This window comes from Antechinus flavipes, chromosome 3 (genome assembly GCF_016432865.1).
Source record: "Antechinus flavipes isolate AdamAnt ecotype Samford, QLD, Australia chromosome 3, AdamAnt_v2, whole genome shotgun sequence".
NCBI lineage: Eukaryota > Metazoa > Chordata > Mammalia > Dasyuromorphia > Dasyuridae > Antechinus > Antechinus flavipes.
In genome coordinates, this window is record NC_067400.1 from 9,694,377 (window position 1) to 9,707,744 (window position 13,368).

General features: G+C 46.8%; 1 protein-coding gene across 4 annotated transcripts in view; it reads right to left on the reverse strand.

The window, feature by feature from the left end:
• Positions 1-13,368, reverse strand: part of ANO7 (anoctamin 7) — a 66,970-nt gene that overhangs the window by 47,230 nt on the left and 6,372 nt on the right. For all 4 annotated transcript variants that reach the window (XR_007952790.1, XM_051991699.1, XM_051991698.1 and 1 more), the window contains exons 2-5: positions 12,467-12,623; positions 11,414-11,486; positions 3,071-3,222; positions 530-637 (exon numbers count right to left, since the gene is read on the reverse strand). Coding sequence is in view for 3 of the 4 variants with exons in the window: in XM_051991699.1 (XP_051847659.1) it covers positions 530-637; positions 3,071-3,222; positions 11,414-11,486; positions 12,467-12,580 (447 nt within the window). In the remaining variant the exon portion in view is untranslated. The remainder of the gene's footprint in view (positions 1-529; positions 638-3,070; positions 3,223-11,413; positions 11,487-12,466; positions 12,624-13,368) is intronic.

A 13,368-nucleotide genomic window follows, 5' to 3' on the forward strand; every position in this document is an offset into this window, starting at 1 on the left:
TGGATGCATTGATGGATGGCTAGCTGGCTAGATAGTCAGGATAGATGGATAGATGAATGAATGGATGGATAGTTGGATGGATGGATGGATGGATAGATGTATAGATGGCTGCCTACCTGCCTGGATAGATAGATGTAAAAATGAATGAATGGATGGATAGATGGATGGATGGATAAATAGATGGATGGATAGATGGTTGCCTACCTGCCTGGATATATAGATGGATGGATGGATGGATAGTTGAATGGCTGCTTGCCTGGACAGATGAAAAGATGAATAGATGGATGGATGGGCAAACAGACGGATGCCTACTTGTCTGTTTACCTGTATAGCTACATAGACAGAAAGATGGATGGATGGATGTGTACAAGAATGTATTTATCTCCCCATTGTAACTTTACCACTTGTCCTGGTCATCCATGCAGCCTTTGCTGGGACTCCCACTGACAGTAATAGAATGAATAATAAAAGCTGTGCTTCTTTTGGGGAAATGGAAAATGGTCCTTCTCCCCCAGTTGGAGAACTTTACCTGCAGGGGCATCTTCATCCTGAGAGATTCAGCGTAGTAACAGAGGACAATCCAGGGAGCATGGAGCAAGACATAGTGTATGGATCTCTTTCCACTCTTAACTAAATGCTGGAAGAAGAACGAAGGAAGCACATTAACTCCTGAAAAAGAACCTCTATACTGTTCATGGGGAACTTGCCATGGGGAGGTCCGTGAAGAATTTTTAGGCATTTATAGAACCCACTTTACCCAATTCTGAGGGTAGAGAAAAGGCCCTCATCTCACCTCCCAGCTCAGAGATGCTTTAACTTGATTTTCCAATGGACAAAGCCTTTCCTCGTACATCAGATAGAAGGTTATCTGTTGGGAGGAGCAGGGTCCTCATACTAAAATGTGAATGACTACTATCAGTTCCTTTGGAGGAAGTGAAGAGAATAGGAAGCACTGGGTAATTGAAGAGCTGGGAGCTGTCCATGAGGACAGTCATGGAGGGAGGTGGACTTCTATCTAATGAATAGTTTTGCATCAGGATTTAGAGACTCAGACTTTTGGTTATTCAAAGAGAACCAACAGGAGACGTCCACTGCTTCCCAAAGACCCTCCCTGGAAAATCTTGTTTTTTACCTTGCATTTCTTTTGTGCAAACTTGTAAGGATCTATTTCTTACACGTGTTGTTTGTCTTGATATAGTGAAAGCTAACTGGAGGCTTTTTTTTTCCCCCCCCCTTTGGAGCCTGAGTCTAGCAGTTACTGTCATACAGTAGGTGCTTAATAAATGCTTACAGGTTGACTATCCAGTCCTGCATAGCTGAATCCCTTCCAATCTCTGCTCAGTTTGTTGGGGAGAAAGGACGGGAGGGAGGAAGATGGAGGTGGGGACTGGGGTGCCGGGCACTTAGCTCCCTAGCAATGGGGTGTCATAAACTGATTTATTGATTAAGGACAGCAGGCGTCCTGATTTTATGGAGTTGTTTGTCGGGTTGATGTGACTGCTTTGGCCACTGGCCAATGGAAACTTCAATCAGAGCACTCCTGTGTCTGTGTGCCCATGTGTGTGCCTGCGTGCATGTGCCCATGTGTGTGCCCATGTACCCGCCTGCCCTAGCACTCTGAGACAGTCACTTTTGGAGGGAGCCGCTCGTGTTTTATTCCTGGACTGGCTTTCCTTTCGCTTGGTGTGGAATCCTGTCCTGTCCAAGAACAAGCTCTGGTCTGAACAATGAGAGGAAGGGAAAACCAAGTCAACAAGTACCCCTTGTGCCAAGCACTGTGCCACTGTTCCCAGCTAGCTTACGGGGTGGTGTGTAATTTATATGCAGAGAAGTGAGTGAGGGTGTGGACTCAAATACACCAGAGTCAGTGGAGGGGGGGACAACCACCTGAGAGGGGGAGGAATGGCCCCTGCTAGGAGGCGGCGCCCAAGCTGAGGTGAGCCTCCCAGAGGAGCTGGGCAAAGGTGAGGAAGGAACTACTTGTAGGCAGGTGAACAAGTCTGTACAAAGGTGTGGAGGTGGGAAACGGAGCCTTCCAGACAGGGCACAGGGAGCCAGCCGATTGGGCCAGAATTGGTGTGAGGGGGAATGTGTAAAGGAGAACAAATGTGAAGAGAAATTGAAACCAGGCCTTGGAGAATTTTAAATGTGAAAGAAAGATTTGTATGTTATCTAGTTTCTATAATAACAAAGTCATAAAGATAAACAGCTTTGAAAGATTGCCAAAAGCCAGGAGGAGCTATACTGCCCACTGCCTGCCCAACTACACTGTCCACTGCCTGTCTGGCCACACTGCCCACTGCCTACTCAGCCACACTGCCCACTGCTTGCCTGACCACACTGCCTACTGCCTACTCAGCCACACTGCCCACTGCCTGCCTGACTACACTGCCCACTGCCTACTCAGCCACACTGCCCACTGCCTGCCTGACTACACTGCCCACTGCCTACTCAGCCACACTGCCCACTGCCTGCCCAGTCCCACTGCCCACTGCCTGCCCAACCACACTGACCACTGCCTGTCTGGCCATACTGCCCACTGCCTACTCAACCACAGTGCCCACTGCCTACCAGGCCACATTGCCCACCGCCTGCCTGCCAGAGGTAGAGAATTTTTGGATATAATCAGTACAGTAGTTAGTTTTGCTTGACTGGGCTTATTTGTTACAAGGATTTTATTTGTGTTTTCAAAATGGTGGGGAGGGGGGGATGTAGAAAACTGACTTTTGTTATCTTAAAAAAATTAAATTTTACAAGGAGGTCAAGAAAGACTTTAAAAAAAAAAGTTTTTATGATTTTCTAGGGGGCAACAGGGAGCTCCTGAAACTTGTTGAGCAGATGAGTGACTAGGAGTATCTAGTTTAGGAATTTTTCTTTAGCAAGTATAGGAAACCAAGATAGGGGAAAGGCAATGGTCCAGGGGGTCCGAGGGGCTCTCCTTGTACAGACTCATTCGTGCTCCAGCTCCTCAGGCTAGCTGAGGGGAGGTGCCCGTCCTAGTGAGAGGTAGCAGACCAGTGGGCGGGGACGAGTGGAGCCGGCTGGGAGGCGCAGGACAAGGGCCCCATACCTGTTCCACGAGAAGCCCTGTAGCCTGGAGTTGAGTCAAGAAATTCAGCCTCCACACGTCATGTTCAGAGTCTTTCTTCTTATATTTCTCACAACTTGTCCTGGCCTTATGTTGCTTTTTCGAAGGCCCTTCTTCCCACACCAGGATGTAGTCTGGGACAAAAAAATAAAAATGGGCTCGACTCCCAAACCCAGATCCCCCAGAGCCCCGTCTGCCTTTTCTCTTCTGGGCACCAAGGGTTCCACGGAGGGGATCTCAGACCCACAGATTTCCTGTGGTCCAGAATCTCTGCTTGAGATGGAGCTCACGGAGCTCACCGACATGGTGGCTTTGCCAGAGAGCAGCTCAGCCCAGAAAAAAGCCTGTAGTAAACAAACTGTGTTCCTCCAGAGACCTGGTCCTACCGAGAAGCAGAAGTCAGTCTGCTAGAGGGGGCAGCCTGAGCTCAGCCCACACGAAAGGCTCACGGAACCTGCACTTACGTGGCCCAAGATGGCGGATTTCTCGAACGTGGCTCAGTCCGGTGAGATTCCCAGCTCCCTCTGAGACCCTGCTCTCGGGCCGAGTCTCCCCCATTTTCTATTTATAAATAGAGACTTTTTTCTGAGACCACGTTCAAGCATCTGCCTGTATTAAATCCACCGATCTGACTCAGCGCCGTCTTCGGATCTGAATTGTCAGACGGTCGGCTCTCTCCCCCTTTGTGGGTCACCTCCAAGTTTGATAAGCAAAGCGCTTAAACCACTGCATATAAGTCAGGCTGTTTTGATGCATTTCTCCGTTTTATTAAATGATCCTTCCCTTTTCCCCCTCCTTTGGCTCTTGGGGAAGGAGAGTGGGGAGAGATACATTTATTAGTTATCGACGGACTGACATTGGGGAAAAACTAATTAGAAACAAGAAATCTCAATTTAAAAATATTTTTAAAAAAGAGAATGGAGGAGGAGCAGAGGATGGAGCACCAGCCCTGAAGTCAGGAGGACTTGGGATCAAATCTGGTCTCAGACACTTCCTAGCTGTGCGACCCTGAGCAAGTCACTGAACCCCAACTGCCTCAGCGGAGATTTTTGTCCAAAAGAGGCTGAGCTGGCCCGGGAACCTCCCCACTCTCTCCTGGATCGCCTCCCCTCGGGTCATCGGCATCAGTAGCGTTTCCCTCCACCCACTGGAGGCCAGACTGGAGAGAACCAAAGGAGAGGAAAACCTCCGGGACGGAGAGCTCTGACTGGCCGCCTTCTTCCAGCTAGGAGAGCAGCTGGACTTCTCCATGAGGACCTGAGTCCTATTCTACTGTTCTTAACTTCCACGGTGAGAGCGCTGATGACTCTCAGGACACCGGGACCCGTGAGACGGCCTCTAAGACCTCAAACCGCCATCCAGATGCCGTCTATTATTAGCTTCCGGGACACGTGAGCCCTTCCTTTTTTTAGACTTCGTCCTTTGGTTCATCTGCACCTGTGATTCATCGGTCTAGAAACTCCCTCACCAACGCAGATGGCAGCTCCTCTGTCCCCCCAACAGGTGCCTGGGACACATGGCCGTTTGAGGGCTTTTCCCAGAGGTGGCGGAGGGAGGGCTTGAACAAAATCCTCCCAACTCCCAAACTGGGCCTCCCATGATTCAGAGGTTGGGTGGAGGGGACCTCGGAGGCCTTCCTCCCCCGGGATTGACAGATGGGAAGCCAAGTCAAAGGAGCTTAAGACTCAAGATCATCTAGACAGTGAATGGGAGGATCTGAACTCAGACCTTTTGCCTCCAAATTCAGCCCTAAAATAGGAAGGCTTCCAGATCAGAAAAAAGGAAGCATGGAGCACCAAGGGCTACTGTTTAAAGCGTTCTGAGGTTGTGGGCTGCTGCCCAGTCATCCTGGGGGTAAGTGGCCAGGTTACCTGGGAAGGGAGGGAAGTTAACCAAGGCCCAGCCCAACCCCCGGCTGGGTGTGTCTCAGCTAGCCCGAGAATTCTGTCCGGACCTGCATTTCCCTCCAGTGGCCGACGGGGAAGCTGCAGCAGATGTCTCCCAGAAGCAGCTAGTTCCTCCCTGCCCTCGGCTCCCACGGGAGCCTCCTTCTTGAGCAACATAAATCATCTTTTTGAACAGGTTTATCAACTTGGGGTGCTTGAGAGTACGGGAGGGTTTACAGTCAGGGACAGAGCTTTCTTTAGGAAAAAAGTTATACTAGAGACAATGTAATCACTCATTCACCCACCCACCCACCCATCCATCCAACCATCTATCCAGCTGTCCATCCATCCACCCATCCAACTACCACCCATCCATTCACTCATCCATCCACCCACCCATCCATTCACCCATCCATCCAACCATCCATCCAGCTGTCCATCCATCCACCCATCCAATTACCACCCATCCATTCACTCATCCATCCAGCCACCCATCCAACTACCACCCATCCATTCACTCATCCATCCAGCCACCCATCCATTCATCTATGTAGCATCTATCCAATCCATCCACTCACATCCTTCAATTAACCCATCTGCTCCTTCATCCATCTACCTCATCCCTTCATCCACCCATGCATTCATTTATCCAAGCATCTGTTTTTCTGCTAACTATAACTGTAAGCAGGCAGGTAGGCAGCCATCTGTCCACCCACCCACTCATCCACCCTCTAGCCACCCACCCATCTCCCTGTTCCATCAGTGTCACAGGTTCTCGGGGTGGGACGTAAGCGGAGCGCACTGACTTTCCTTGTTCTCCCCCTCCCTCCTTCTTTATCTCTTTATCCTAGCGCCGCTCTTCAGACATGGGTCCTGCCCAGGGCTTTCTCTCGGGCCTCCTTCCCTTCCCATCCTGCTTTGCGCAGACATCGTGGCCACCATCACTACGAACCCTACAACGCTCAGGCGCTGCGCTCTTTACAATCATCTCCTGTCATCCTCCCAACCCCCCTGGGAGGTGGGCATTATTATCCCCATTTTACAGATGAGGAAATTGAGCCCCACACAGGTAAAGTGACAGAGTCACACGGCTAGTGAGCGTGGGAGACTGAACTGGAATTCTGTCTCGCTGACTTGGGCCTGGCCCTCTGTCCAGCTGCCCCGTCTCCCCAGTTGTTCCCACATTTCCCATTACGCACTAGACAGCTTTGCCCGGATGTCCTGTCTACACCTCAAACTCAATGGATCCCAAACAGAGAGAGCTGGACTCAAATGACCTCTAAGGTCGCTCCCGAGGCTCCGTCTACGACCCCAGCCCCTTCCCCACAAAATCTGCCCATCCTGTCGCAGCTGCCCAGGGCCTCAGGCCTTCAGCCCTGTCTGGGAAGAAGGAGGAGAGAGTCCAGCTCAGCCCTGCCGGGTCCCAGATATCCGTGGGGCAGAGCAGGGCAGAGACGGGCAGGAAAGGAGGCAGGGAGCTTTTGCAGGTCAGTGCCAGGGCGAGGACCGTTTGGGTGCCGCCACCTGACTGCCCGAGCCTCCCATCTGTTCAGAGAGTGCTTACACCTCCTGTCCCCCCTCACCGCACTAACACGCCAACCAGTGTTTTGGGGAGTCATCTCCCCCCGGACTGTGGCCACACCTGCCCCCAAACTCCTTCACTTTCGTGCTGCCGGTTATCCTGGAAGCGCCTCCTCTCCTTCCCGCTCTCATGCATCCCGTCTCCCTGGGATGTCGCCCATCCTCGCTCTGCTGCTCCCCTGTGAGCGCCATTTCCGCTCCCCGAGACGACGTCAGAGCTCCCTAAGTTGCTTCCCTGCCTCCAGCCTCTGGCCGGCCGTCGCTACCCAAGTGATCGCCTGAAACTTCGGATTAAAGATGCCTCACCATTGGCCGACTCCCTGTTTCCTGTGGAATAAAATCTGAATGGCCCGTTCTGGCATCAAAGGCTTTCCGCGCCTGCTCCTCCTCTTCCACTCTTCGCTTCCCCTTCCATCCCAGACATCCTCCCTCTCCCCTCACTTTCCTGTCCCAAATCTGGGCGGCAAGAGCCGGGAAGCATGTGAGGCGGAACAAAGAGGAAACTGGTAGAAGTTTCAAAGGGGAAGAATTAGGTTCAAGGCTGGTCCACCGTGGGACGGACGGCCTGGGAGGTCAGCTCCATCCGCTGGACGGCTTCATAAAAGGTGTTAAGGAGGGGATCTAATTATGTCATAGATGCACGGGGGGATTCTGTGGTCCAGGCTATGACTTCTCACGCCATCTCATTTTGTACCTTTTTTATCCACATTTTTAACCTAAATCCTTAAGGACCACCCTGCCCAAGCCCCTGGAGGACAAAAAAAGGACCTTCATTTTTCCCCAGTGCCATCCAGATCCTGCTTCACTTCCTGCCTGGTTCTGGGCCCAGCGCCCTGTACTTTTACAGGCTTGTCCAAGACAGAAAGATGAACTAACCCTGCGCACCGACCGCCCGCATAAGTCAGAGTCTCAAAATTTTCCATCCGTTCCTCCCTGTACAAAAGCTCAGGCCAATTTCTTTTGCAATGCTGATTTCCCTTAGGAAATTTTTGTATTTTTTCCAAGGCTCAATAGAATGAATAAAATAGAAGCCTTAGATTAACCTTCTGTCCATAGGGAATCTTTTTTCTGTGTGGACTAGAGCTAGAAGGAACCTTAGGAATTACCTAGCCTCTCTCATTTTACAGATCAGTAAATTGAGGCCCGCAGAAGTCAAGATTTAAATCCAAGTTCCTTCTTGGATCACAGCAAACTCCTCTGGTAAGTACGTTTTCCCCTGATTGGCTTTTGAACAAGGGTAGTTCCAGTTAATCTGTAGTTGGGTTGTAGTAAGACATCATCATGAACTATACCCGGGAGGACGTTTGCGAGAAGGCACAAAATTGCTCCCAAGTCAAATGCTGTCTTAAAATCAATAAATAACAAGCACTGCAGGATTTCATATCCTCGCTATTCCTGTCACTCATGTATCTGTAAACGTGTTATCCTCTGAAAAAGGGAATCTGCGCAAGTCAGCCTGAGCCTTTCTCAAATTTTCATCAAGGCTACCATGAATGCGTGCCCAGACCATTTCCATAAATGTCAACCCGTGTACCGTGGCCAACGTTACCCGCCATTCTGAAATTTCCCTCTATTTAAAAAAATTTGGAAAGATAATTGATAGCACAAAGACTTCTGAAGGTAACAGAGGATTAAGGAGAACTAATAAATTTATTTATTGAATTAAAAATGTTTAATCTATATCCGATTGCTTACTATCTTGGGATGGGGGGGAAGGGAGAGAAGGAAAAATTTGGAACATGAGGTTTTACAAAGGTGAGTGCTGAAAACTATCTTTGAATATTTTTGGGAAAACTAAAAAGCTATTATAAGAAAAAATTTTTAAAAAATTATTTACCAAGAGTTAATTAAACTCTATAATACTAAATAAATACTAAATAAAAAATAATAAAAATAAACTTTTAATTAAAAAATAGCAAAGAAATTAGCAGCTCCACAGGAAAGATAGGAACAGGGCTGAGGAATATGGTGAATCCAAAAACCACGTGGGTGAATTCCAATGCAAACCTTCTAGGATTCTCTCCTATCTGGAGAAAGGTTAGAATCATAGTTAAAAAAAAACAAAAACAAATCACTTTGCTGTGGAATCCTAAGGATACAATAGCAAATTAAATTCATTGGAAGTTTGGGGTAATGTTTTTCAAATTTCAATTTTCAAATTTAAGTTAAGATATTGAAGATTCAGAGACAGTGAGAGCTGTCAGGGGCTGCAGAGATCATGAAACTCTCCCCTATTGGAATAAAAGTTTTTTGAGGGCAGGAACTGTTTTTTGCCTCTCTTTATCCACTGAACATAGTTTGGGAATATAGTTAAAAAAAAAAAACATATATATAGTAAGCACAGGAAAAAATGCTTAACTACTGATTTTTTGATGTAGTAGAGATCTTTCTATCTCTCTTATTCAGACCAGCAGAAGGACAATCCCATGCAAGGGATAATGTAAAAAATTACCCAGGTATGGGTTCTGTCAATAAAAAATTATAATTAAAAAAAAAGGACAATCCCAGTTTTTGAAACATGGAGAATTTTAGAATTAGACAAACATGGTGATTGGGACTGGATCTGAATTGACAAATTATGTGGAAACAAAGAAAAAAATCACGAAGAATGAAACATTTGAGAAGACACTTACAGAGAAAGACTCTCAGTTTTCCTGATGTCCCATCACCAGCAAGGATGGTAAGAATTAGGGCTGACTAAAATGGTTGCCAAGGACAGACATACAAAATGGATACAAATCCATGCATGGCCCATTAGGAACCAAATACTCTTGAAAACAGAGCAATGCAATAGCTGATGTCAAGTCAGGAAAGGCCTTGATGGAAATTTGCATAAAGAAGAAAGGTTTTCTCTTCTGCTCTATACCAATTAAATAACCATAAAATTAATTTTCCTCTAATCTTGAATTAAATTAAATTTAACATGTATTTATTTAAAGTCTACTAGCTTCTCAGCACCTCACATACAAAGCAACATTAGACTGTGAGAATCCACCTTTACTTCTGGCCAGACTCCTGCTCCAGCTGAGCTGGCCGACTGACCATCTCTCTAAAATGATTCTCTTTGTCCCATCTCTAGGTTCTGAGCCGGCCCTGCCCTGAGGACCCTGTCACTGTTATTTGTTATGGCAGAAAATGTAAAAGAAACTTCCTGTCTGTGGGGAGGGTTGCTTCAGATTCAAGGCTCTAAGTCAGGGGTCCTCAAACTACGGCCCATGGGCCAGATCCGGCAACTGAGGACGATTATCCCCCTCCCCCAGGGCTATGAAGTTTCTTTATTTAAAGGCCCACAAAACAAAATTTGTGTTTTTACTATAGTCTGGCCTCCAACAGTCTGAGGGACAGTGAACTGGCCCCCTATTTAAAAAGTTTGAGTTTCTGCTGTTTTATGACTGCTTGTTTTGCCCACCTGCTGGCTTTTTTGCCTTATTGCCTTCTCCTGTCTTCTGGCTTCCGGGAACTTTCTAAGCTTTATCTGCTCACTGCATTTGGGATCTTTTTATTTTTCGACCTCATCTTTATTTAGGGAGGCCCTGCCTCTTGTTTGCCTGCCTGATTTAAACTCAGTATCCTGTCTTTAGCTCTCTAGCTCTTGAATTGGGACCTCACCCAGGACCTGCTTTTCCATCCAGATCCCTGACCTCCGCACTCTTCTTGGTTCTGGCTATTCCCTTAACCAATGGCGGACACTGATACCGGGGTCCTTGCCTTGGGTATAATAGCCCTGATGTTGAGGATCCACTCCTCTCCACGGTTTAGTGTCCTTTGCCCATAAGGAACTTACAACTATTTGGAAAGACAACATGTACCTACTTGAAATGATAAAAGCTTGAAGAAAGAGAACATACAGTAAGAGCTCTGGAACTTTTAGGGAAGGAAGCAAGCACAGGAATGCAAGCACGGGCTTTGCAGTCAGAGACCCCGGGTTCTAACACTACCTTGCATTCCTATTCCTGTGTGATCTTGGGGAAGTCACTTAATCTCTGAGGGAATTGAATCCTTATTCTAAAACTGTGATCCTTTGATCCTAAGTTCAGAGACAAAGAAAATTAATAAGTTGGGAATCTCTAGAGGGATCCTTCCCGACAGGCAGCCGCTATCCCTTCATAATCTGGCTTGAGCTGACCTTTCCAGGCTTATTATGTGGTTTTACTGTTTAAATTCTCTGTGATTCAGCTAGCCTGGCTCACTTGCTGATCCTCAAAATCATCACTTCCTGCCTCTGAGACTTGATATAGGCTGTGATCTGAAACACACTTTGCTCTTCTCCATTTCTTAGGAAGCTTAGAGTCCTTTAAGCCTCGGTCTAGGTGATACCTCCCATAAGCACCTTCAACCCCTTCCCAGCACATCAACACCTGTGTCCAATTCCCTCACCAATCTGTAAGCTTCTGCAAGGTCACCCAGGTTGGACTGTCTTGCCCAAATTCATCAACAACAATAATTTTAAAAATGATTAGATGCCTTTTGTATGGGAAGCTCTTTAGCTCTGTACATCTTAAAAGCTTGGGTAAGTTGGGGATCCTTTAGAAAAAACACAGTGCTTGCCCCCATGGAGCTTACAGTCTGCAGAAGGCATAGGATGCCTCAGTTCCTGTGATGGGCAGGAAGATGAAGGCCTGGGAAGTTGTCTAAGGGGCTTTTTATGTCTCTGATTGAATATCTTGCTTCTTTTTTTTATCTCTTCCTTTGGTTCTGTGAATGGAAAGAGCTTTCCATAGTAAGTTAGGGTTTGTATATAAGTGAGAAAAGTCTCCCTCCTCCTTTTCTCCTTGTGCCAACTATGTCCCTGGTCTCTTCCATTCTGGTGATTACCCCATAGTGACGTTACCCTTGGTGTCCGGGCCCGGGAGCTCACCTATCCTGTCCAGCTCTGTGCTGACGTTTGGGATGCTCTTGTCATTCAAGTGAGACTGACTGTGTGCTGTCACCTAAAAAGAAATGACAAACAGAGCACAATCATCAACAAGGAACACGCTGACTCTGCTTTTTTCAGAGTTTTTGAACAGGGAGGTGTGGACAAAGGCCATACTGAATGCTGTTCTGTTTCCTAGTGGGATCTGAAAATAGAGCCTTTTAGCCAGAGAAGGGAGAGTTCTTAGCTAACCTAGAACATTGCCTCTCAACTATCAAGTTGGAGATTTGGGGGAGCTGCAACTCCATTCCAGTCGATAAGTCGTGTTCCCTTCTGAAGGAAATCAAACACAGGATGTGGCTGAGGTTGGAGACTCTAGTGAAAAAGTGAGGCCCGACAAAGCGGAAAAAGAATTCTCTTTACTGCTTGGAGCCTCTTAAAAGGTTTTCTGTATTTGTTTATGGATTTCTTTACATCTTCTGCTATGTCTGAGAGTGAAGCAAAGACTGCCTTGTATTTGAAATGCGTTTATCACATTTATGTGTTTTGTACATCTTAAGAGCTTGGGTACAAGTTGGGGACCTTGTCATTTGTATTAGTGGAAATATATAAATCATGTTCCAGGATTTCTCCAACTAAACTCTGGGTGGGAGTACCATAATTTGTTGATCATTAAGATTGATTAAGTGCCTACTATGTGTCAGGCACTGTGATATTTGGGGTAGTCCCAGGATTGTTGAGCCAGATCCACGTGAGTTCAGAACTTAGGAGATTCTGGGTCATGAGGTTATATGGATCAATTTTTTAAATGACAAAAGTTGGCCTTGATTATGGCATCTGAAAAGTATGTATGTTGTATAATAAGATAGTATGAATCCTATAGCTGTCTATTTCTTAGGAGTGGGACTCTTGTGGGCCTGGGATTATTTTGTTTCTTTGGGCTTATTTAGTACATCTGTGTTCAGGAGGCTGCTTATTGCCCCAAAAAGGAAGGATTGCTCAGGAAGCTCCAGGCAGACCTGCCCTTTTCTGCTCCGTCCCCCAGATGGTACCTACCTTTGAGGTTTTAAGAGGGTCCTTCGTACTTTCATAATGGTCTCCCTTTTCCTTCCTGTGGCTAATGTTAATCAAAACTGGGTTATCATTTTTGCCAGGATTTTCCTCAAGCATCTTTTCTCTTTTATTCCGTTAGGAGATCAAAAGAATTATCCATCTGTAATGAAGAAAGAGAGGGAGATGTGACTTTTCTGGGCAGCTCTGCGTGAGGGGACTGAGGATTTCCAGGCCTTCTAAGGGAGCTGTGAAGGAGGGAATTGTGATGACGGCTAACATGTGTTCCTCATAGTTAACCTATGAGGGAGTACAACTTAGCATTTCCATTATTATCTATTCATTAATAATGGCCAGCATCTTCTCTAGAACTTACGGTCTTGAAGACCTACAGGGCCCAAAAGTCACACTTTGAGAGCCACTGTTCTAAGCAATGAGGAACAACAGGTGGTCTTTGAGCAGGTGAGTAGCACAGTTCAACCTGTGGATAGGGACATTTACCTTGACATTGGTGTGAAGGATGGGTTTGGTGGGAAAGACACTGGAAAGGGAGACAATTAAGAGACTCTTGGTGAGGTCCTGAACTATAGTGGTAGCCAGAAGTAGAAAGAATAGGCTAATATGATAACTGATGGGAAGGCTGGATCAATTGACCTCAGTCCCTGATTGAGTAGGAGAGATGGGGCAGAGGGAAGAGTCCAGAGATTTGAATCATAAAGCTTGGATATTTGGGCTTTCCTAGAGGCTTTCAATCAGAGGCAAAATGGCCACTAGTTAGACAGTTTGTTATTCAATTGTTTTCCAGTTGTGTCCAGTTCTCAGTGATTCCATGTGTTTCCTTGGCAAAGGTATTGGAATGGTTTGCCATTTCCTTCTCTAGATTATTTTACAGATGAGGAAACTGAGGC